We start from the raw sequence: 26,676 nt of genomic DNA, 5'->3' as shown, positions 1-26,676 counted from the left end.
AGAACTGACAGCTAGCATTCCTGAAACATTCATTTTAATTAAATATACTTCTATTATCATATCTACCACAAAGATTTCCAAATTGTAACTACACTGTAATTTTAAAATCCCTGACCACAGACAAAACAAGAAATATTCTCCAAACTCTAGATTCCAATCTAAGCCATTCAGGATACAGCAGATTTAACCTACTGAAATCATAAAGTGATAAAATCAGCTACTTACTATTGTAAACTGCTATGTTGACTCATGCTAAATTTATTGATAATCCAGGAGAAGTATTCAGCAGTCATTATCAGTCATTAGCAGGCAAACAAAAGCCCCAAACATTGTAACCAGCTTCTTTTTCAGAGAACATATCTGCACTGCCTTGTATACCTTCCCCAAATATCTGTACTGTCTGAGGCAATATGCCTTGCAGGACCCTGCTGAAAGAGCAGATGAACATATTGGGAGACAGTGGGTTTTTTCCACATGACCTGAACGTTTCATCTCCTCTGGCACTTTATAAGGATTTGCCAGATATAGAAAGGAGCTTGCTGGGTACCGGCTGGCAACAACCCCCACCCCCTTTATGAATGTTCTGTTGTCCTCTGTGTTCCCTTACGAAATTTAAAATATGTGAAATACATTTCCATTTTAAATCTAAAATGTAAGAAATACACATGAACATATATCACATGACATGTAAAAGTGAAATTTTATACATATATTGTAAAAGACATTTCACAATATATTTGATAAAATATGATATGATTTATGCAACATAAAATGTAATATACATTGTATTAAAAGAAAGTGGAAAATGCAGGTGATAGAAATTTAAATCTGTGCAATACATTTCAACAATTATTACATGCTCCATATATCCTGGATTTCATGCTACAATATATTAATTTTCATACATATTATTTCCTTATTCTACTGCAGTATTTTGTTGACTTGCACTGTGTTATCTTTATTTCCCTAGAGTTTTTGTAACCTGTGGCATACATGTGACTTCATTTAACATGAATAATAAAAACCTGTAATAACCTATTCAGGTCTGTGATTTACGAGAGAATATGTTTGGCCTTTTGGAAGCAATTTAAAGCACATAGATGAAATGTGACAGCATATAAGTGAAAACAGAATGAAAATACAAGGTATTCAAAAAAGAGTACTTATCAATTTGTAGGGGCTCGTATTCAGTATGAAAAAAACATGCTACATGTAAGAAATCTGGATATCTGCCAGATATTAATAATTACAATTTAAAAATCTAAGTGCAAGGCCATACCCTTATTTCTCTTTCTCCTCTTCTCCCTACTAGTGCAGGAAAAGCAATTACAGATGAGTTCTCACTCTGACTCTTGTTGACATGTCCTCCCTCTGAAGGGGATGTTTACATTCTGAACTGGAGAGTTTGGCCTTTACTGATGGACACTTCCTTCAGTGTATTGGGAACTGCTGTCATTTAGTGCATGGGGAGCTGATGTTGCTCAGCTCTCAACAGAGCTTTGAATAGCCAAGAGCAGTTGAAAAATGACAGAGCTTAAAGTCCTCAAATTACACCATTCAATTTCATTATACTTTAGGCCCAAAAGGGTTAACCAGTTGGAAAAATTGTGTTTTGCTGTAAACCATAGCTGCTGCAACCTACCTGACTTTGGAGAGCTTGTTGTTGGTACAAAGCAAATCTGGCCTTAGTTGCATCTTCTGATGTTGGGCTGAGGGGTTTTGGGTCTGACATTGATCTTTGTACGTTCTTCATTGGCCGGGGCAGAGATTGCTGACGCTGTGGAGACTCTGTTGTAAAGTGCTTCTGTGGTGTGACATGGGCTTTATTGAGACGCTCACTGGAGGAAAATGAGGTCTCCAGTAGGCGATGAGGGGAAAGTGGAGAAACAGGAGAATAAAGCACCTGAGGTGACTTGGGAGGTTGACGTATCAGGCTAGACAGGGACTCATTGTGCAAGTGGTGTGACTGGTAGCTGATCTCAAGGGGGTCAGGCTTCCTTCTCTCAAATTTGGTCACCATTTGCTGTCGTGGGGACAGCGGATCAGTGACAAGCTGCATGCCTGTTGAGTAAGGACTTATGGTGGTCGGCACACTGAGCTGAGGGATGACCACTCCTTGAGACTGAGCCTCAGGTTCGGTCTGGCAGGCAAGGCTTTCCCCTTTCTGGGTCCTCTCAGGGCCTGAAATGTAATGCACAATCTGCACCTTTGGATCCGGTGTGGTGATGTGAATAGCTGGAGAAACTCTCCCTAATTGGTCATGTTCAGTTTGACTTGAACAGTCACGGATGGTCTGGGTTGCGATGCTTGACGAGGTCACTTTCGATGTGTCAATTTTACCCTCTGTATTGGAATCGGAGTGCTTTGAAAACCGTGATCGCCTGCGCCGTACCGGTTGCTCCCACTCTTCTTTGTCCTCATCATCAGTCTGAACGCTGCAGTCTACACTGCGTCTTGTTCTCCTTCGCCGTGCCATCAGGAACCTCTCTTCCCCATCTTCATCATCAGTCTGAACACTGCTGTCAACAATCCTCTTCACGGTTAGCTGGCTTTCCTCTCCTTCTATCCCATCTCTCAAACGAGGCATTGAGTTCCGCTTCTTCATGGCCCTCATCTCAATTAGCTCCTCATTGTTCCTTAGTGATATATCCGAGGCTGAGCTGGGCAGAGGCCTTGAAGACTGTCCTTCAGTGTAAGGTTGCCAGAGCTGTCCATTCTGGCCCGTTGGCCGCTGATGATCAGATGGCACATCTTGCTGAATTACCCTGCCAGTGGAATCACAGATGACAGTGTATCCCTGAGGACCTGCCCCTCCAACCACAGCTACCCCCTGTGTTGCACCTTGAGTGGTTGTAGCAGTTGTCCCTGTTGCTGAAGCTGCTGCTGCAGCAGCTGCTGCTGCTGCAGCCGCAGCAGCAGTTTTCTGCCTTTTCTGTTCTTCAAGCTGTTGTTGGAGCTGCTGCTGTAGTGATTGGATCTGGTCCAGCTGTGCTTTCTGCTGAGCTAACTGTTCTCTCTGCATGACCAGCTGAGATTCTCTTTCAGCTTGTTGCTGCTGCAGGACCTGCTGTTTGATATTTTGCAGCTCCTGCATCTCCCGTTGCACCAACATTTGTTCTTTCTCTCTGTGTCTCTGCAGCTCCAGACGCTCTCTCTCCAGCTCTTCCTGCAAACGCATTTGTCGCAATTTCTCAAGCTCCACACGCTCTCGTTCCAATTGCAATAATTGCTCCTGTTGTCTACGCAGTCTGTCTTCTTCCCTCTCTTTCTCTGGGCTGCTGCTGCTGGTGGCAGTGCTGACTGCGGGTGCTAGCGCAGCCTGAGGGACAGCCTGAGGCTGTGTTTGGGTCTGATAGAGCTGAGGCTGAGTTTGTGGTTGCATGTGAGACTGAGCTTGAGGCTGAATTTGAGGCTGAATGTGAGGCTGCATTTGGAGCTGACTTTGAAGTTGCATATGAGGGTGAGCTTGGGGTTGAATTTGGGGCTGAGTTTGTGATTGCATTTGAGGCTGGGGTGGGGGTTGCATCTGGGGCTGCACTTGCGGTTGCACTTGGGGATGGGTTTGAGACTGAGTTAGTGGTTGCAATGGGGGCTGTACTTGTGATTGAGCAGGAGGCTGTACTGCTGCCTGAACCTGGGGAGGTGGTTGCTGATACTGAGTTAGCTGCATTGGAATATGAGGCTGTGGTTGCTGTTGATTAGTAGGCACAACAACAGGTGTTTGGATAGGCACCGTTGTGGTATGGGCACCTGCTGTCTGTATAGTGTGTCCAACTACATGGCTAGCATGTTGAGCTACTGGCGCGGAAGTAGTTGTAGGTGCTGTGGTCACTGACGGCTTCCCAAGGTAAACAGGTGTGTCAATGGCTGTGGTAGAGGCAGGCACATTGACCGGAACAGAGGTTGCTGGGAAGCGGTTTGGAGGAGGATAGCGGTAAGGTCCCTGTGAGGATAGAGGCATTCTTGGAGAAACAAGAGGCATCCTGGTAAGGCTTGCCAAAGGTACAGCAGTCACGTTACCTGCAAGGTAAGGTCTGTAAACTCCCCTCAACATGGGTCTCAGGACAGAGGCAGGCTGGGTAGTGATTGGTAAGGTAGAGGCTATGGGGGTATTAATAGTGGAGTAGATCATGCCGTCGGCAGCTCTAAATGCAGATGGATACATTGCTCGTAAGGTTGCTTGTCTGGCATTGACTAAATTGGTATATGCCTGACCATGCGCAGGTTGCCGCCCATCAGGGGCGTGTATCAAGTTGGCTTTCATTGATGCTAACCCTTGTTGTATATTAAGTCTTCCTGCTGGACCAGCTCCCCTTGTAGAGCCATACTGCAACAGATCAGGGGTGTTGCTATATCGACCCCCTAACTGGTCCATTGAGTTGAGAGCTGCACACATTCTACTGATTTCCCTGGCAGTGGTGGCACTATATTGAGCCAAGTTAGATTCTTGGAAACTAGAAAGATCTTGCAATGAGTAGCCATAATCTGTGCTAATATTTGACATTGAGCTGTACCTCCGCATAGGTAAAGTCTGACTCATTACATCCCCCTGATGACGTAAGTCTGTGTAGGATCCATACTGCAGACCCATGCCAAGATACCCTCCATCATAGCCTTGCTTCACGGTGCTCAGATCCATGGCTAGCTCTCCAGATCCATACAGATTAGGGTCATTCTTTGTCTGATAGAGATGGACACCAGTCTCTGCAAGATTAGTGTCTGACATAGATGGCTGTAACCTTCCAGTAACCTGCTCATGGTATGGGTAGCTCTCCTGGCTAGGTTCTTGTGGCCGGTTTCCATAGAACTGAGGAGGTGCAGAGGGAGGACGGCTGCTTTGCAAAGGTTCTGTCGTGCGAGGCTTCTCTGCCACTTTTGGCTTTTGAGAAACAGGGCGCCCTGCACAGCTGCCACCGAAGGGTAATCTGTAGACAACATCGCAGCAGGCCACCTGATTCTCTCCTTTGATCTGCCCAGTCAGGTCCATGGCATCTTGTGGCTCTTCTGGTTTGACTAACTGGGTCACTGGTGCTCCCTGTGAGGCACTGTCCAACTGTACCACCATGACATGGGGTTTGACAGCAGAGAGATTCATGATGCCGGGTTTACTCTTCAGTTCTAATGGAAGACTACTTACGCCATACATCTCATGAGAAAGAGCTGGGGAAAGTGCACTGGGAATAGCTGTATCTGGTAGTGGTGACACTCTAGGGATAGCACTGACTACTGCCTGTGCATTGCTTGTCTGGTTCACCAGCAAGTCTTTCTTCAGCAGAGGTTGGACTTGGTTCACTAAGTTGAACCTGGCAAAAGAAGCTGCCTGCTGCTGTTGCTGTTGGTGATGCTGCTGCAGCTGCTGCTCTAGCTGCTGCTGCTGCTCTTGCAGCTTCTGTTGCTGCTTCAGCAGTAGCTGCTGCTGAATGCTTAAGTCCTCCAGTTTGGCATCTATGTTTGGAATGGATGGGTCAATTGGTGGTGGTTTGTTCTGTGTCAGACACACTGCTGATCCCACTCCCTGACCAAGGTCTACCCGGTGCTGCACAGGATCACCATAAACCACTGGTTGCTTGGGCTGAGATATGAACATTGAAGCTGCTACAGTGATGCTAACAGTTGTCGCCGTTGAAACCGCCACATGTTCTTGGGCATTCAGATTCATAATGAGTGGCTGAACGGCAGTGGAATGTCGAACCGGGCTTGTGTCAGCATCGCCAGAGTACTTGCGCGCCTCTGTTGCTAAAGATGTAAGATCCATACCTTGTTCCGTCATGATAATAGGGGCTGGCTTTGTTGCTGTTCTCAGATCAACCACACTGCTACTTGATAGCATTTGACCTTGCTCAACCCTGGATGTGCCAGGAACAGTGGATATTCTACAGAGGGATATATTTTCCATGGATAATGATCCTCTGCTATAAGTGCTTGCAGTGGTCACCATGCTTGTGCCAACATTTACTTTTTCCACAGTCGGTGTCTTATATATAATGTGTTGTGGTGATTGTTGAGGTGGGGACGTTGGGGAAGTTGTTGTAGTGTAGGTTTCAAAAGTTGACTGACGACTTAACCTTGTTGGTGAGGAGAGGGGAGAGGTGGATGAGTTGACTGTCAAAGGTTTAGGAGGGCTGGTAGCCTCAGACCCTAGTGTTATTACCATGAAGGGTGAATCTTGAGAGGACTGCTGTCTGGAAAGGCGTGGTGAAACTGCTCTATGTGGCGTCTGAGTTCCTTGTGCCATTACTGGGGAGGTAGCACCAGAGCCTGAAGGTGCAACTGACACACCAGGACCGAGAGTTTGTGTGGAGAATTCAGCTGTGGCTACTCTGGATGGTGATCGTGTGGGGCTCTGTGTGGGAGAGGCAGTAGGAGAGAGAGGGGGGCTTGAGCCTTTGAAATACGAAAAGACTTTGGATGTGAGGGATTCTGTTTCTGGCTCAGAGGGTGTCACTTGTGTGCTGTCTCTGACTTGAACACCCCGGCTCTCTGCAACTCTCCTCCCAGGAATGTCCCTCTGACTGTAGGCCTGAGTTATCTCTGCTATTTTGCTGGAAACATTTGAGCCAGTTGCTTGCCGCCCATACATTGTTGACTGAGTTGTAGTTACAGTCTGACTGACAATTGTCTGGGTAACAGTCACAGCATCCCTAGAGTAAACCCCATAAGCGGCTATGGTGGTAGCAACAACGGGAACAACACCATTTTTGGTGGTCTGACTTCTGATTCTTTCCTTTGATCCTTCTTTTGAAAAGTGTTGTGTCACTCGCACATCTGGAATCCCTCTCCCTGGGGTTGTGCTGGCTTCAGTCCCTGTGGAGGCAAATGAAACTGGTGCTGAGAGCTGAGTTGGGCTTGTCCCTGGTGTAAGGAGGGCGTTATTTTGTTCCAGTAATTTTGCAAATGCTGACCCAGTATCCAAAAGCTGCTTGTCTGGGTAGGAGCTATCAATGTCCATCTGATCATCTGGCTGCTCTTGCAGGTCAGCAGTGGAAGACTGGTGCATCTTGGTTATGTTTTGAGATGTCTGAAGAATTTCTTCATAGATGTTTTCAGTCTCTGATACATTGTTTTCGTAGCCAGTCTCCTCCTGGTTGCTGTAATCATAGTCTTCATCATACTGTTGCTGATGTCCGTTCCTTATTTCTTCTTGTTGATATGTGTCGTCGTACTGCTGCCCTTGCCTCACTTGTTGCGTCTGCTGCTTTTGTTGTTTCTGTAACATCTCTGCCTTCCTCATCATTTCCTCATAGACTTCTTCTGCACTTTTAAGTGGTTTGCTGCTTGAGGAGGAGGTGGTGGTAGTTGGTTTCTCAGTCGGAGAGTAGAGTGACATAAATGTTGGCAGGTTGTACTCACTACCAGACTTATAGAGTTTGGAAGATATCTCAAAGCCCTCTGCCTCCGAATCAATAGAGGGGGAATACTCTGAGCAGGAGGATCTGTGAAGCTCCTCCATTTCCGCTGCTTGTCTTAATTCCTCTGTTGGAGATGCATCCTCAATGGGGGAGAGGTTACTGGGAGGGGTCTTTGATCGCTCCCTACGTCTCTGTGCCCTCAGCTCCTCCTTGTCTCTCTTGGTTTTTCTTGCTGTGCTTCGAATCCTCTGTTGTTCTACTTCTCTCATCTTTTCCTGTTCCCGTAGCAGTTCCTCTTCCTCTCTTAGCTCATCTTCTTCAGATGAATCCTCAATAGTCGGCAGAAGTGGACCGTGAGAACGATGCCTGGCTTTCCTCTGCTGCTTAGCTTCTTCTAGTCTCTGTCTGCGGCTGGGGCTGCTGTCACTGTCATCCTCCATGGAGGAGACCGATGTGGGAGACGTGCCAGAGGTGTAACTCGGAGTTGTAGGAGGGAGAGTTGAAGAGTATTCCCCCCTTGACCGCTCATCTGGAGAGCCTGTCAGGCTTTCCATTTCCAGCTCTGGTTCCCTGTCCAAGCTGAGGTCATTCTCATTACTGAGCTCAATATCACGGTTGTAACTGCTTGTATTGTTCAGTTCAATAGTCTTGAAACGGCGGAGACCTCCTTGGGTCGCCATCAGGTCTTCCTCTCCATCTTCTCCAACACCCTGGTAGGCATCATCAGCTCCTTTGCTGTCCTCCTCAAAGCTGCTGGAGTGGTGAGTGAGGCGACGTTTTTCTTTCCCTGAATCTGTGCTGTGCTTATGGCTCTTTTTTGGTTTTTGGTAACTGTAGTCTTCATCCTCATCTTCCTCATTATCTTCATCTGCACTCATTTCCAAGATCTGCCTCCTCATGAACTCCTCATCGGTCATCTCTGTCTCTTGTTTTCGTTGCCTGCCTGGGAGAGGGGACAGCCCACTTTCGCTGCTGTCCTCCACGTAGTCATGACGCAGCTTGCTGCTGAAGTCATCAGATGATTCTGCCACACTGCTCCTGACATCACGCTGGTTCTCCCAGTCCGCCGGCTCCTCGTCCTCCTCCAGGATGTCCTCCAGCTCCTCATCTGAGTCGAATGACTCAGGGGTGATGGAAAGGGACCGAGGTCTCTGTTTCTTGTCATCAATGTCTCTGGAGTCCCGCTGATGCCTCCCCCGCCCCCTCACTTCCTCTTCCTCTTCCTCTTCCTCTTCCTGGTCTGGAATTGACTTCGACTCCAGCAGGGGGCGCATCGAGCTCTCCAGCTTTGTGATCTCTGAAGGGCTGGGGGGACTGTCCTCACTCAGGCCATGCTCATTCAGCTTCATCTCCTCCTCCTGGATCAGCCCTGTGATCTCACTGTGAGAACTGGAGATCCCATCTGAGGAGTAGCCTGTGTCACTCAGACTCTGAGGGCTTCGGGAAATATCTTGTGTGCTGGACTTGTTTGTCTCCTAAGAGCAAAGAAAAATAAAGTATTTAGTAGAGCATGGTATAATCACCCATGGAATGTTTGCATACATGAGAGAACTGACCTCTTAGCAAGTTCTTAAAATTCTTTAAAGTGAAAGTTAATCAAATACCTAAAATAAAAGTTAAAATAAAAACTTAAAATAAAGGTTTAAAAAAGATTTGCATGCTCAGTTCAGATTTTACATTTCAGATATCTGCTACATTAGCACAATTCTCAGCCTCTTTTTAAAATTTGCAACTTATGTACTTTCTCCTCAATCCTTGTAATCTTAGCATTGTCTGCAGTTAGTCTGATAAGTAATAAAAAATGGCTGTTCATTAAAATATACATCACATTTTGCATGAAAAATGCTTACGTCATGATGCCTAGACTTCTGGGGCTCCCCAGTTTTCTTGACATCTTTCACTGGTGTAGTCACAGCAACCTGCTCTGGTGCTCCCTTCTTTGCCACTGGCTTGATCTCTGTGGGGAGAGCGGGAGTCTCATCTTCTTTTTCTATTTTTGGTGCTATCTTGTCCTTTTCTGTAGTCTTCTGCTGTCTTGGTGCCTCACTAGTGAGGGTGGACGCAGGCTGAATCGGGGTCTTGTCCTGCCGTGTCTCTACTGACTGCTTCACAGGAGCAAAAGGTCCACTTCCTTGAACAGATGCTGGTTTTGGCTGCGGCTGTTGCGCTGGCTTTGGCCCTGTGTGCTGCTGACTGGGAGTTTTCGGGTGTGGTGGCTGCTGCACCTGCTGTTGGCTGGCCGGTGGATGGTGTCGAGGTGAGCCCATTGGCTGGTGTTTTGGCGACATTTGAGGGATGGGAAGTGGTGGATCTTCCAATCCTCCAGACATCAACCTCTGAGTCTGACAATTCAAGCAAAGCCATTCTTTCTTCTGAAAGACACAAAAGAATATAAAGTCGATCAGTTGCATTGTGATCATTGTCATTTGCTACTGAGGAATGCCGAAAGTACAACTAAGACATTTTTGAAAATGAATACCCTTTTAAAGACAAGACAAATAAAGCTTTCACACAATTCACACACCCACGGGCCTATTTCACACAACCATTCACACAACTATGGGGACTGTTCACTGCAGTAGAGGAGATGTGTTCATGACTTTAATAATTGGGCTGACTGAATAGAGTTGAATGAAGTTGGATGTGTCATATCATCCTATTAGCTGTTATGCTGTGACTGATTTTGTCATTCATGTTTGCAATGCTAAAGATAAGGTTATGACTACTGCACAGAGAACAGATCTTCTGACTCTGCAATGTTATAATTATACAACAAATCTGAAGAATTTTAGATTTGGTTTAATAGTTTTCATAGATTTGAATATGTCTTCAAATCACAATAAAATTTTATGACCTCTTAGTCCTAATCATTCCGTTCTTAATCCTATTACATCTAACAGCTACTTCTACTTAATGTAGAACTTAATTTGTTATTGTGAAACAGTTTGGTATCCCAGAATATTTATGTCCCACGACAATACTGCCTTCATGGCCCTTCCTCCTTTTCAGGAACCCCTTTCAGGAAAGCCTTCTGAACTATGACCTAAAGGGGTTACAGTGATCCTCTATAGCCTGTTTGGACAGATATGTTTTACAGTTACACCGAAAACATTTCTGTGCTTGAAAATGAAATCATAGCAAGATGGGTGATATAATGAAGGAAGTGAAAAAGGAAATAGATGAGGAAAGTTGGTATTCTATAAATTTAAAAGAAGACAAAGAAGAAGACACGGTGCAAAATGCAATATTTTTGAATAAATGTAGCACCAGTGCTTTTTTCTGCTCAATTACTACAAAACAATTTGGGCTGACTGGGTAAGTTGCACAATATTATATTGTCAGAAAGCCAAATGAGAAATGGTAAACACAAGGGCCAGAGCTGTAGCATTTAGGCATGATTCATCTTTGACATGATTCAGATGTATAAAGTAGCATACTATAAACACCAACAGTTTTTGAAATGGAAAAGATCCTAACTTGGAAAGCATGAGCAATTACCAAAATGTCGAAAGCTGTGATGGAATATTCAATACAATTAAAGCACAGCCACTCTCTATATGAGCACATCTCTTACAACCTCTTACAAAACTCTTACAACTCCATGTTTCTCTTTTGTTAATTAATAGAAAATAGTTCTTGTAAAATTAAATGAAGCAAGCTTAGCAAAATTTTCTATCCACTGCATACACAGCGACATAATTTTTTGGCTCATTAAATGATGCTCATTCTAGTTGTTGTAATTGACATAATAGATAAAAGGTATTTGATTGAAAAGGAAATGACTGATTGCAGGTCAGTATGTTTAGTAAAGTAAAGTAGACATGATCATTCAGAATGTATGCCTTTCCTTCCACAAGAATATATGCCTAACATTCCACAGGGAATTTTGTTAGGATGATGGATAGATCCCAGATAGATTATTTATGGATAGATAGATTATTTTCTGGAAGATACCAGAAAATAATAAGTTTAAGGTTGCATCGAATTCTACATTCTACATGCATCTACATTCTACATTTTAGGGCATGTTTTAAGTGACCTGCAGGCTCTGATTCTCATCCAAATAATAAAAAAATAAACTTGGAGTGATCACCGTAGATCTCACATCATTGCTCCTTATCTAACCAATGATATCCTATTGCTTACTCCACTGCAACTGAAGAACTACAAACAAATTGTGTCCGGATGGTGTGTGAAGGCCTTCAGGTGAATGGATGTGATCCACATTACATCTGACAGAAAAGATATTCTCAGTGAGTGACAGGAGCTAGCACCTTAAGTTTTAGTTTTAGTCTCATTTGGATGTGGAGGCACATAGTATTCCTCCAAAGAATTTCTGTGTTAACTACAGCAGACAGGGTAAGAACAAAAAGATTTTTTTTTTCAAAAATGTAAAATCAGTTGACATTGAAACCAGGATGCTGGGAGGGAAATCTGTCTCACCGCTATGCTCAGCAGGGGAATGAAACAGAACAATCTGAAAGCTGGAGCACAGGCAGAAGAAGAAAAACACCATCCTGCCACCCAGCCGAGGAGGGGGCCTGGCAGGAGGACCAGGGAACATAAGTGCCCCTACAGGCAGGAGCCCTTCATCAGCTGTGAAGGCTTAGCAGGCTCAGATTCCTCCAAAACAGTGCAGAGGGAGAGTGAAATATAGCCTTAACAGCTCATGGTCAGGGCGCCTCCTGCTCTTACCTCATATACAGCACACAGAGCTGTCCCTGATGACATTATTCACAGACAGCACACAGGTCAGTCTGAAGTGACATCATAATTCACAGACAGAAGATAGTGCGCCATTGTATCTGCCAGGCACCATATGTTGACAGTTGTGGATATCTGTCTAGGACTTTGCAGGACTTACATGCAAATTACGTGTAAATTCATATGTTTAAGTGGTTCCACTCAAACTCTTTCTGAAATTCTGAGTTTTACTGCAAAGTAAGTTTGTAGTGATCTCACTTGAAATCACCTTTTCAGCAGCTGCTGACACAAAGAGAAAATTAGCTAACTGCACTGTATGGGCAAAGCACAGATCAGAGATAATAGCAACCCTAACTATTTTCCTTCAACCCAATGCCAAACTGAAGTCAAAGTGCTTTTTCTTTTTCTTTCTCCACTGAATACTCTCAGACAGATTGATGTAAGGTACTGTGTCATCTGTATGACAACAATGAAAACCCACAAGACAGATTCTGATGACATCATAATTCACAAACTGTACCCTGGACAGCACATAAGACTGTCTTTGATTACATCATAACTTACAGACGGCACTCAGGACATCAAACAGGGCCCTACTAACAGAACTTAGGGTTGTGTTCTGGCTGTGAAGATCATCCTTTTGATCACGTGATGTTTTTGTGTTATAGTCATAAGTCAAAGGACTTTTAGTCAAAAGTACAACGGACTTTTGACTTCATATTTCAGCAGTGGTTCATTCGTCACCATGGTATCATCTGGTAATGTGAGCACTAAATAAAAATGTAGGATGTTGGAGCATTGGTCTACTCATAAATCTCTTATATAAAGAGATATAAAGATCACAATTTCATTGTCCACATCCACAATACTTGTCTTTGTAACACTAGTGACCATAGTCTTCCCATTCCTAGTGTCATACCACATGAAATTGGAGCTCTTACGTTTTGTGGGGTAATCTGTTCTGACTTTTGCATATTCATTCTGGACAGGGCAGATAAGACATGTGTCCATCACAAAAACATTACCCAGAGTGCAAAGCCAGATCAGATCAGGCTTGCTTCCAACACTGAGAACAACAGTTAAAATAAGTCATACCCATGAGTCACTCTCCAACCAAGCTGGGAAAATTCTGAAGACAATTTGCCATTAAGAATGAAAGACAATTTCTAAATGGAACATAAAACAGACCATTAGCGTACAGCCCTATTTTCAGACTAATGTTCTATTCATTCCCTCTGGAGTCCACAGTGGCAGGTAACAGTTTGCAATGAAGCCTAATATGGACCTGTCACAGAATGGAGCAGAAAGATTAATAATGGATCATGAACTCAGTCTGTTACTTTCAGTAAGGTCTGAATTCCTGAGCTGAGCAAGATGACATCTCAAAAAAAACTATCAGCATATCGCAGTTCAACATGTGGCAAGAGAAGATTAAACCATCAGAACTAAACATTTGTGCTTTGGCCTCTTTGCTCTACGCTGTTTTCAAAGATGCTGGCCATGAAATTGTGCTCTGCATTAAGATAATACAATGGACAGAAGACATAAATGGGATAGCAACTTCAATTAAAATCAATAGAAAAGATACATTCACTTTTTTAACTGCATGGCAGCGCACATCAAGATTTATGATAGCAAAGATAAAAGTACTTTTTATCACTTAACTAGGTCCCTTCACTGATAATCATCTTTGTTCCAACAATCTGGAAATTTCATTTTTAAGTATAACTGTCATGGTTATCAGTGTTTGACGCAAAACAAAACAATAACGGATGGCAAGATCTGTTCTCTTCCTCCTAGCAGTTCCTTTTCTAAAAAATCAGTTCAGTTTAACTCCTTCATGGCATAGTCAAATGTTTCCTCTTCAGAGTTTAGTGCACGTCTTTTTATAAATGTAAGTCACTTCTTCACCAAAGAGGAAAAGTAACTCCACTGTAGGGCTGTAACTTGTGGAGGTAAAAGGGTTTAGAATGAATAGAAAACAATGCCAGTGCACATTTGGCTGAAAATTAGACAAACCCATATCAATACCATACCAAGCTGCTGCCAGGCAAATACCAACTGCTCACTCCTGACCCTAAAGCACAATGAAGGAATATTGAAAAATTAATTCTCTGTGTTCTGCAAAATTAGTGGGCTAGCAGTGGAGCCATTTTATTCGGGAAAATGGAATGTCATTATCAGAGCACAGCCTACATAGCAAATGAATTCCACAGTTTTGCAAGTAAAATGGCCTAGAGTTTGTGTTACAGTGGGCGATTTTATATGCGTACTCTAAACATTGCAGGCCCCCATTACCCAGCTGTTTGATGGCTGTGGGCTGTGATGATTGCAATTCCAGGACCGTTGCAGCCATCTCTGCGGAGCAGTGCTCTCTTTGCCATGCCCACTGGTGGTGCCAAATTTCCACCTGTCCCCTACTGATCGGACCTGCACACATTCATCATTTTCGAGAAAAACCCATTCATGCACACCCTTTTACATTACACTGCTTGTTAAACAGAAGGCTTTATTGTTCTCTTGTCTTGTTTTGCTCATTACTCATTTTCACAGTCTTGCTTGGACCAAAGCTTTTCATTTCAAACAATCATGGGTACGGTAGGAGTATATCTATTAAGGGTTTTAACCTGAAGCCTTCTGACCTTGGGTACCACTTAATCCACTCCTGACTTTAAAAATAGATCTCCTTATTGTGCAAATCTCTCTGTGTTACCCTGTAACCTTTACAATAAATAAGTGCTGATGTGATATGTTACATGGTGCTATAATTGCCTGATGTTAGCGCTGGAGCTGTTGTCTTGCAGTGCGGCCATTAAAACCCGTCACAGTGAAAGCGGCATCCTACACTATATCAGCGGGGACAAGCTGAGGTGGCACATCCGAACCGAGAAGGAACACGAAGTGGAAGCGTAAATCAGCAACTGAGTTAATGTACTGTACCACAGCCCCCTCCGCCTGCAAACAGCTTTACCCTGCCAAGCCATGAAAGGCCTATTTTTACCCTGAATGCCATTGTTCCGTAGTGTATTTCTTCTGCAGTTCTCCTTGAGGCGCCACAACAGACTTCTGGAAATGGAAGCAGCACGTCCCAGGGAGTGCATGAAAGGATGCAGAGGAGGCCTGCAGCCTCTGGGATGCCGGACAGAGGAGAGCTGGAGGGGGAGAGGGTGGGGTGGTGTGCACAATTGCACAATGCCTATTCCAAGCAAGCACGATGACATACTTAAAAACATGCTTTGTCACGTTGAGATGTGATTATGCCTCCAAACATGTATCCAAACAGGAAAATGATAATGGATGCCTACCTATGTCTATGTGTGCGTGTGTGGCTGAGTGTGTGCGTGTGTGTGTGTGTGTTAGTGGATTTGATCACATATTTAAATATGGAGAAGCATTTCCACGTCACATAATAGAAACAGGTAACACACTTGGCATCCAAACAAGAAGTATACCTGGGGCCCAGCCCCCAACTATCAAGAAGTTACCATGAAGAGCATTCAGCCAGCTTCAATGTACCACCCTGCATCATCATCAGTTCATCATGCATTCAGGTCATAATTTTAATACGAAGACCCCAATATTCCTCTCAATGGCTGCTATTTGATGGGAAGACCCTTACATCCTTGCTATGTTACTGCAAATTGGTTTTGAGGATGATAATGTTATGGAGCTGCAATGTGATTGCTGAACATTGTTCATCCCTTTCTGATGTTGTTTTACTACTGCTTTCATGTTACTTATACTACTCTATATCTCCAACCCATCCTTCTGGCTGCTCTTTTTAATTATTTGGCTGTGATCATCAAAGTACCTGATTTCCTACTGTGTTGTTTTCAGTTCAACTATGTTATAAGGTATTTGATTAGTTTTCCTGTGTTATGCTTTGCCAGAAACTCTGTGACAAACTCAATCTCTTGAGTTTATTTGTGTTACTATTGCACACAGAAAGTAGGACATTTAATCTGACATTGCAAAGCCCTGGAAACCACAGAAATCCTTGCATATCTGTTCCATCTACCAGTTGCCAGTCAACAGGGATATCATTAGGCTGGTGTTCAGGCTAATAATCAGTCAGCTTTAGTGAGCAGCTACTATAAAATTAATTTGTGGCCGGGTCCCTCAATGAAGTCCTTCCTGGAGCTCGGGGGACTTCTTACTGAGAGGCTCAAACTCGCACAGTGGAACACGGATATGCATATTAGACCTAAAAAGCTATTTTACAGATCGGTGCTTTTTGCTGCTGGCTGGTAATCTGGGGCTGTTTCTCCCACTACAGTCTGTCTCTGCTTTCTTTTTTCTTACATTATTTCCCCTCTCTGACTAAGAACTGCCATCTTGAGGAACACCTAAGTGTTAAAACATTTACTGGTATAGTGCTGGTTGCACAACATATATGATAAAAAGTACTGCATAACCACATCTCCTGTAGGGTGTGTACATCCATACTATACCTCCTCATAGCAAATGAATAAAAACTAAACTGCCTGGTGGCCTGGGATGCCACTGCTTCATGGGAACTGTAGTTCAGTGCTAGCCTGACAGCTGGTTAATGGCAGACTTTTCTTTAAGGGACAGAAAGCACTTTCACAACAACTTAAGTGTTACCATCTTTTATGCTTTACAATAACAACTGTAATTTCACAAATATACACACTCATGGATGAAACCATTGTTGAATAACCTGTTGTCGTCAAAGGTGATCATGCTAAAAATACTGGAAATATGAAAGAGCCCTATGTGTTGCTTTTATCATTTCAGTATTTATCAATAAGACTTGAAACAACCCATTAACCAGTATCTATAAAATATGGCCAGATGTGAGTCACATGAATCTGTCATTATTTACTTGCTCTATGTTCAATAATTCAAAATGTCATATAGAGTCAACCGTTACATTTATGTGAAACACTAAGTGAAAATCTGCCACTTCATTCACATCCAGCACAGCGAAAAAGGGCACTTTTGTGAGCTTTCCAACTCCAGTTCTTTATACTCTGCCCACATGAAAAGAATTAAATGAAGAGTGGTCAGATCTTTCTGCGGAGCTGGGAGAAAGATAACATCAGCCTCCGAAAAACAAACAATGTCCACAACTCTGTCTTCCTCACCAATGACTATCATAAAACACCCGTGCTCCACCTCCCACACAGCCCTGACAGGTCTTTGGACCAACTACTTGGTTAGGAAAGGTTTTTTCCACTTTCCCCCAGACTTTCCTCTGATAAAGAATATGGCTACTGCTGATTGCAGGGATGCAGATAGAACTTTGTCTCCCCCTTGCTACAAGTGCTCTCATATGGAGCAAACAGAGCTTCATTATTATTGCTTTCATTAGTGAAATTAATTAAAAATTAAATTAAAAAAATGAAATTCGAAATTAATTAAATTCTGTAATATTAATGCAGGTTAGGACTGGTGACCTGTGGCTCCCTTCAAGACCTGTATATGCTACTGAATGTGAACCCATGCATGTGAGACCATTTTAGCCATCATTTTCCGTTGAGTCATCTGCCAGAACCTGATCTTTCAAAAGAACCAAATGCCCTGACAGAACTACTGTGGCACACCTTAAAGGTAATGATGTCAGAAAGCTGTGTACTACATGGGCACAGATGGATCAGATGGATTCAGCCTTTAGCAGGTTTCTTAGAAAGTGCCTCTACAGTCGCAATTTCCAAATAGTTAAAAACCATATTCACATTTAAAAAAGCTTCACACTGAACAGTTTTAACCATGATCATTTGTTGATCAACCAATAACAATCCCTATATACCAGTACCCATGATATCTTGCTTGTTGCTGTGGTCTCATTTTAACTGAGCACATTCTGCATCACCTTGATATGAGGTTACTTATGAGGTTACTTTCTCCTAATATTGTAGAATGAATTAGATTTAAATGTATTGGAGTTGTTCTGGTTCATCATGCATCCTGCATCCTGCATCCTGAGCTGAAATCCATACTACATCATTGAAATAGTTGAAGTGTTCCATGGAGGACCAATGATTGAATTACAAAAGGCCTCTTTAATAACTGAAGACTGAATGTGTGAAAAAATCATTACACTTATTTGAGTGTTTAAGATTGCTTCATTTGCCGCTGTCCTCACTTCACATCTTGGTTTAAAACTGATGAGGGCTCAAGCTACCAAAGTAAGTCACCCAGAATTACAATGCCATATGCCTGTACTGGTGTGTATACAAACTTTATTGCCATGGCTACTCGAAGGTGGTGGCACATAAAGAAGAGACACAGGCTTCCTCCTCCCATACCGAAAGGATGTGCTTCAGAAGTTGTACATTGGCCATTGAGTTGTACAAAAATATGATTTCATTCTGATTCTAAACGCAGAAGACTGACATCATTCTCTTTACTGCACAACACATCTCAGTACCCTCTGGCAATCTCAGAGTGTAATGGTCCTTTGATAATACAGCCCACATTTTCAGGAGTATGCGCCAACCTCATTACACTGGCAATTAAAGTTGGAGTGAGAACCCAAAATGAATTATTGGCATGTACAAAACAGATACATCTTGCTGTTCCCTTGTTTTCCCAAGCATAGCTTCAGATCTAAATATAAACAGGTGCAAAGTTTCAAAATGTTCCATCTGTGCAAAACTCAGATGAAGCAACTGGGATACGATCAAAATCAAATAGATGCTTCATTTGGCTCAGGCCATCGATCCTTTAGGACACAAAATTGATCATGCGTTTTCTCAGAAACTCCGTGTCCTGTTTTATTTTATTCTTATATAGGTAAGGGAGAAAGTTCTACACAAGAAAATGAGATAACTTGTGTTAATTACGGGGAGTTCTGTCTGGTCAGCAGCTTGTGTAAACTCCCTCTGCATCTTGTTTTCAAAGCTGAACCCAGGTCAGCATTCATATGGCAGCCTGATATCCTTCATCGCTGCAGATGAAGGACGAGGCACGCACAGGATATTGAAGATGGAGTTGTTCTTGTCTGTAGTGCCAGCAAGGGAAGACAGATCTCTGCAGAGAGAGGAGAAAATGGAGGAGCAGCACATACTATAAAAATGCGGCTGGTCTGGGATAATGGAAAGGCCTTTATGGAGGCTGGCAGGGTTTGCAGCGGAGAAGAAATTGTGTACATCACAGAAAACAAGGCCTCTCTCTGAGGCCCCAGAGCACACAAAGCGGGTGGTCAGAATTAACCGCTCGACATTCTGATCTGATCAAAGGAGCAGAAGCTGGAAAATGGGCGCAGGAAACTAACTTCGCCGCAGTTACAGAGCAGCACAAAACAACACGTCCACGCTGTGTTTTTGCCTGAATGCCGCCAAGGGCAGCAGATCTCAGATCAGCTAAAATAAGTTGAGAGGACACAATGCTTTAATAATTCATTGAGCTCACGCAATGCTTTTCATCAAAAAGTGCTTGGCAGAGAGAGGGAGGAATCCCACATCCACCATTGCTGAGGAGCCACACCCATCTGGGTGCTGTACAGCAGCCATTACGCGGCAGACTGCTCGCCACATGTCATTGAAGCAATGAGGCGAGAATTTTCAAGCGTCAGAGAGTACATTAGCAATCATAAGGAGACCCCAGGCAAAAAACGTCCATTTGTCTTCTGATCGTCGCCTAATACACCACACTCATACCTCAGTGCGTATCACCCATGCGGCCCAGAGCCAGAGAGGAACTAAAATAAAAAGGAATTGCAAACAGGGGGAATATAAAGCAAGTCGTACATTCTTCCTTGAAAGAAATCAGACATGCGGCAGAGTCACTGAACCCAGCAGAGCTGTGATTAATGAACAGCTGCCAATTTACGAGTGTAAACTGTCTCCCGCTGAGGTTTAATGAAGCCCCCCTGTGAAAAGGTACTTGGGAGCATTAAGGACGTTGCGAATGGGTTTATCGGCTGTGCTCTTGCCATTCGCGAGCTGCTTCCACAGCAGAGTGTCTGCCGAGCGCTCAGTAATGCTTTGATAGCCACTTTGCTCTGATGTCATAAACCTCTGGTTATTAACCTTCCCCGAGTGGGAGTTCAAATGAACAGGATCACCCTGAGGCAGGAAGGAACAGCTCAAATGAAATAAAATCAAATCCAGTGCTATTTGATGTGGCTCAATCTTTCAAACAAATGCAGGCAACTTATCTGCAAATATACCCCAAGTACTTTCATATCAGGAGAAAAGATAATGACTGTTGCCATATCAAATTATTATAAAGAACGATACAAACTATAACTCTGCTGACACACTACATTATCCATTGCACTTTCAACCTTTTACTCTTTACACACTCTTTTGGCGCAATGAAAAAGGACAATACAGACTCTGTGGTTTTGCAAAATACTGAACTGGGGTGAAGCCAGCTTTGATTCCCAGGATATCTGGCCCACAATGGACAATCTGCTTGACCTCCACCCAGTCACACTGGTTATGAAGATTTTCTGAGAGGCCTGTTGTGTCCTGAAAAGTCTTGTCAAAGCAGGGTCAGATGAGGCAACACACACAGAGCCACATATGCCAACACTGAAAATGTTGGAGGACAGAGACTGGATCATACATGACTTCATACATGGTTTGGGAGCCAGACACATCCTGAACACAATACTGCACATATTATGGGAGATAGAGGAAATGCACACATGATGTTGAACATACTAAGGGATTCAGTGATAACACACAGAGAATACTGGACATAATAAGGGAGACAACATGCAAACACTACTGAACATGGAGCCAGAATGACACATACATAACAGTGAATATTCAAGGGTTGTTTTATGCACATGCTCTGTTCTCTGCTCTTTATGCTCTGCTATACAGAGCATGGTATGGGAGGTTGAGGCACAGCATACACAATACTGCACATTGCCACAGAGTTGCCACAGACACCGCCTACACGAGGCTGACACAGGCCCAAATAAAACAGAGAGGCGGCACCACGAGGGATGGAGGCAGTGAAACTTGTGTTTGTTCAGTGCCCACCACATGCCCACACCACAGAGACAAGAGCCTAGATTTGTGGAATTTCAGTGACAGCGTGTAATCTAAATCCTTCTGGCGTCAGAGGAACAGGCAAGGGTGTCGATTTCGCCCCCGGGGCTGAACGGCCCGGATTACGAGCGAGGGATTTGATCTGACACCTCTCTGACCCCCTGGAGGGAGAGAGAGAAAGAGAAAGTGAAAGAGAGAGAGAGAGAGAGAGAGAGAAAGAGAAGGAGAGAGAGCGGTGGCAATTATAGGATGGCAGTCAGAGTGAGTCGTTTTCACTGATTCCCATCTGTGCTTCACGGTTCAGCCAGATGATCTAGTGATTTCCCAGGGATTTTACAGGAGGAAATCAAGGCTGCGTGGGGCCTATTAAGTAAGGGACAATGTGGCTGGGAGACACTCACCTTAGGCCAAAAAAATAAAAACAGTCGTTCATTCCCTTTTAAATTTATCACTATGGCCTTTATATAACCTGCAAATTGAATTGAGAACACATTTGTCATTTACAGTGAAAACCTCAGAATGCACTGAGGTATGGGACAGGGGACCATATGGCAAGACAACTGTGGGAAATAATTGGGAGGTGAGACTGCGTGGGCCAGGGTCACAATGCTGGCCCACAGTTGAGATCTGCACTCATTTTCATGGTCTTGGATGCCTAGCGAACTATGGGTTGCTTCTGAATTCTGTTTATGGTTTCACATTTTAGCAACACTGAATACTTTGAGGTGAAGAGAGGGATGAAGAGAGAGGTTTATTTGGTAGATGTCCTTTCCCAAGGCGACTGACAGAGCATTAGCAGATCACATGTGATTATACTTTGATATATCAGCATGGAATGCTGGAGAATGATAAAGATGGGGAACGTCAGACAGTATTAGAGAATGCACACTACAAGGACCCCAGCAACTGACTGTGTTCACCAGGTCAACAAATGAGAAATAAGTCATGGGCAAAAATAGACCAAACTGAAAGGATATTAGCAGATGCTCCATCCACATCTCCGGATGAACAGAGAACTGCCTCGCCTCGTCTTATCTCCTGCTTCCTTTTTCCAGAAAATTAAGCATTTCAATTAATTAAATTCGGGGGGAAAAAGCACCAGGGAGACATTAAAGAGAAGCACAGCGTGATAATGACAGATTTCTCGCTCCCTACTTTCCTGTTCCTCATGCATACGAAACCTTCAAGCTGGGTTAAAAAAAAAAAAAAAAAAATCAGATAAAGCCCTACAGTTTTTTTTCCTAAGCCATTAGAATGCTACTGAATGCTTGTGGTTTGCAAAGCATTAGCTTCCAATAGAAGTCTTTATTGTCAAGCACTGAACAACAGAACAATAGCCAGGCCTGATATAATATAAGCTGTCAAGCGATTGCTATTGCCTCATGCACAAAACATACCTTGATGTGGCAAGGCAGGATTGGAAAAGACAAAAGCTGTGAAATTTGATTTGGCTATGTTGGTATTTACCCTTGAACCTTTGAATAGGCAGCTAAATTTGCATATTGAAGCGTTAATTTTCTCTTTGGAAGTTTGTTATATAAGCACAGGTTTAACAAGAAATTGACAGTTTGAAATGGGCATTACAGACACATACTGTAACCACATGACTTAGTTTGTCACAAAGGCAAAAAAAAAAATCTTGAAACAGGAGTGAAGGGAAGGTTTTTTTTCTTTTTCAATCTGACAACAAAACATAAACTGAGACTGTGATTATATGAAAAGCAGCAAACTGACTCGTTGTATTTGCTGAAGCAATTACCATCACTCAAATGACTGAGCGTTTCCTCTCTGCAGCCCAGAAAGATGTGCAGATAATTCTGATGCAGGATAAATAATCTGCTTGACTCAGATGTCACAAAACCTCTGCCATTGCAGCTGATTAAAGGGCACCTAGGGTAGTTAACTCGTCAATTGTTCAACTCACAATTAGCACTTCACATATAACTCTAATTGAAATTTAAAAATAATTTCAAATCTCCTTGATGTGAAAAAAAAAAAACTAGATAAAAGTTAATCAAGGAAACTGTTTAGGGATGTACCTAGATTCCTCCAATCAAACACTCCCCCTGGGTTTAGTTTTGTCATGGATACATCTACACTGTGGTATTGATGAGTGGAGGATGGAGAGGGGATGGTGGGGGCTGTGGTGGCAGAGGGTGTAACTGACAAGAGAGCAGGCATGGAGAGAGGGGATCGGGGTCCAGGAAGGGAATTTCCAAGGAGCTGCGGAGGCAAAGCAGTGGAGTAAAGCCACCAGCTGGTGTGGCGTATCTCTGAAGCACACGCGCCTGGCATTAAAGGCCTGTTTAACCGGATTACTGTCCCACTCGCCTTGAAAGATGACAAGTTCGGGATCGAGAGAGAGAGGAAAGTGTAGCGTACGGATTTGATCAAAGGCATCGGCTGTAATCACGCAGAGGCAGAACAGTGCTCTGTGGCCACCCTTTCACTGAGGGCCGTGAGGTGCCAGAGTGCAGCAGGGGACAGGACAGCATTCTGAGACCGCACTTTCAGGGCGGGAGTAGCAGTGTGGGGGCATAGGATAGGGTTTTGAGACTAGCCTTCCACTGAGGCCAGTAAGGAGCTGGGGTTGTGCATGGGTTTGGGGGAGGAGGAGGCAGGCCAAGATCGCAGAGCTTTCTTTTCACCATGTCGTGAGGAGCTGGGGTGGGATGCGGGGGTGAAGTCACAGAGACCTAAAACAAAGCTCTGATTTCATACTGAATTCATATGGGATCTCCACACAACACTGTCCTCAGTAAGACCCAACCAACAGCTGCCAGAGGCGCTACTGGAAATAAGACTACTGGAAATAATGAAGCAAATGCTCTTTAAAAGTCTTTAAAAGTCACCAGCTGACAACTGATGAAAAGGGATTCCAATGAGCTTTTGCTGTAAGTTGGAGTATCTAAAAAAAGCCTTACTTAAGTTGAGGAGAATGAGGGGCTACTTCTCCAGTCCATCTGGATGGCTAATTATAGACGTGTGCAGAGAACTGACTGTGAGAAGCAGAATTGGGATTTTCAAAGACTATCGAGGGATTTAACACCAGAGAGCACCGTACCGTGAGTTTCAGAAAGGAAAGGTCGGTTTAATTGATCGTTCAGACCACACCACAGGACCCCTTTGAGTCACACTGATTGCTAATTCCAGTGTGACTCAGAGCTCAGCTGGTTTTTTTCCTCTAAGAAAGTATGACGCTTATGCGTGATTATTTTTATCAGCTGAGTACTTTGCACATGAGACTGCTTGCCATTCATAACATTTTTTAGGGTGGGATTGCCAACAAACATTTGTGCTTTACCTACAGTAAATCTCCTACCGGTCGAAAAGGGTACACTTCCTTGTGGTGATCACCAAAGCCAGGGGCCACAAATGTTTCTTTTCCACTGAAGCCAGGCTAGGACTGGAGCCAAAGCCAACTGACCTGGTGCAGGCCCAATGCTTTTCCATTGTATTAGAGCTAGAGATGTATTACTGATCATAACTGAATCCTTGCATCAGCCCAGATCAAGACAACTGCCTGGATTTCATCTGCAATTAGAGGTGGAGGTTCTCCCTAAAAAAAAAACAAAACAAAACTAGACTACACATTAGTCCCATATGCCTCCAGTTGTTTCAGTGGTTTTAATTGTAGCTCCTTTCTCCCTTTCATATTTATTTATTCATTTTTAGCCCCCGCACCAACAGTAGCAATGTAGTTATACGGCTTGTCCTCTCCACCCACAACTCGATTGTAAGTAATACCAGTGGGCTGAATTGATATGATTAATGCCATAGAGAAAACAATGGAACACCAATAGGAACCTGGGCTAAGTCAGCCAGCCTGGTTCCAACTCTGTATTTTACCAAATGGTCTGCATGTACTATGTTGGACAAAGCGATTATGCTTCTGCGTACGAGTGAAGTCAAAGCCACTGAGCATGTGAATTAGAATAGATAGAAATATTTATAGCAAGAAATATGTATATATAATATGCTTTGCCATATCATGATTATTTTATACAGAGCTTATGTTTTCCTGTTTTTTATTGTGGTGAAATGATGATGTGAAATGCAAAAAAGTATTAACTAACATTGTGGAAATAGCCCACACACGCACTGTGGATGAGTGCCATTTCACCGTCAAAAGAAAGTCCTCTGTCATCAAACTCTCAGACAAATTACTTTGTTGAACTTGGTGTTTTAGCCAAGTAATAACATGAACACCCTGTTGTCATGTAAGCGTGAGCGTTGTCCAATACCAGGATCAGCTGCTATCAATGCTAAACCAAGTTAGCCACTCTCTTTGCTCCTGTACTCCACTAACACTCTCCTCTCTGTTTCCTCTCACGCAAGGCTTCATCCCACCTGCCTGGAGGGCCCGCCCCCTTTCCGGAACAATGATGACAGACAGGCTCCAGGGTATATTTGTTTGTGGCTGTTTGTGAATGGAGCCCTCACATCCCCTGGTGTCCTTATTGTGGCTTTGGGTCCAGCAGGCTATGGAAAGCACTTAAAATATAATGACTGCTATTCGCAGTCAACTGGATGTCAAGCCCAGAGCACTCAAAACTGAAACTCACTGGGGCAATTTTAGCCCTGAAAAGGTCTAGAGTGGACTCAATGCCTAGTTTTTCTTCTAAAGCTGATGTAATGGCCTTAATGCATGGTGAGGCAGAGAGAAAATTTGCATATCAATACCTCAATTCTGTGACTTCATATCTGAAAGGATCATAAGGAATCCCACAGGAATTATTTTGATAGAAACAACAAAGTTTGAGACAGGAGATATTTCTGATAACGTAGTGGAAATGTGACTGTGTAGCGTGGCATGTGGTGGTTGCTGTGGTGTGGGTGTGTGTGTCGGGGGGTGCGGAAGGCGACAAGGGGGATTTAGTAGTGTGCTCTGTGCAGATAGAAGGGTTGTGAGGGACACCCTTTCTCAGTTTGGTGAAAAGCTTCCCCTTGTCCTTTACAGCCTGTCTCTGTGCACTTCCCTGACCCTATATCATAAACGCTCCAATTTTTATGCCTAAACCAGAACATCCAAGTGATGGATCCCAGTGCGACTTCAATGATATGAGCAAAATGAACAGGTCCTCATACACAGAGAGACCACTATACAGAGTGGTCGCCATGGATACCAATGGTGCAGGAGAAATCAAAAAAGAATCATCAGCTTCATTTCCAGGGGGAATAAAATATCTGAAAATGGAACTGAATTCTAATAGGAGGTGAGATGTTGAGTTTAAAGAGGTAGTTGCTGTGAAACAAAGAAAGCATTTAACATTTTCCAAAAGCCATCAAACAGAACACTTGCAGACACAAGGACAGGAAAATGGCCGGTTGTATCAAAACACAAAAATACATTGGTTACAAATAGGTGCTATATGGAATACAGATTAACCCTGTTTTCAATAATACAGGAATTGGTGCACAGAAAACATATCAGATAATGTCACTGGAGCTGCCATGAGATTGCAAAATTCTGTCCTCTGTATTTCTAGAAGCCCCAAATCCACTTATTTAACTACTGAAGCTGACCAGGTTACAGCTGCACTTTCAGTGAAGGGCACAAAAAGGATGAAGGAGCAAACAACCCAGATAAATCATGCCCTTAACCCATAGCAGGGAGATTTTAATTTCAATGCTTATGATTTCAGCCCAAA

At 43.5% G+C, this 26,676-nt stretch overlaps 1 protein-coding gene across 5 annotated transcripts in view; it reads right to left on the bottom strand.

Annotated features, from left to right (window-relative positions):
• bsna (bassoon presynaptic cytomatrix protein a) overlaps window positions 1-26,676 on the bottom strand; it is a 127,429-nt gene that overhangs the window by 16,606 nt on the left and 84,147 nt on the right. For all 5 annotated transcript variants that reach the window (XM_036532543.1, XM_036532544.1, XM_036532541.1 and 2 more), the window contains exons 4-5: window positions 9,200-9,721; window positions 1,643-8,824 (exon numbers count right to left, since the gene is read on the bottom strand). In XM_036532543.1, coding sequence (XP_036388436.1) covers window positions 1,643-8,824; window positions 9,200-9,721 — 7,704 coding nt within the window. The remainder of the gene's footprint in view (window positions 1-1,642; window positions 8,825-9,199; window positions 9,722-26,676) is intronic.

The sequence above is a fragment of the Megalops cyprinoides genome, chromosome 7, assembly GCF_013368585.1.
Source record: "Megalops cyprinoides isolate fMegCyp1 chromosome 7, fMegCyp1.pri, whole genome shotgun sequence".
NCBI lineage: Eukaryota > Metazoa > Chordata > Actinopteri > Elopiformes > Megalopidae > Megalops > Megalops cyprinoides.
This window is presented reverse-complemented; position numbering and strand designations above follow the sequence as displayed.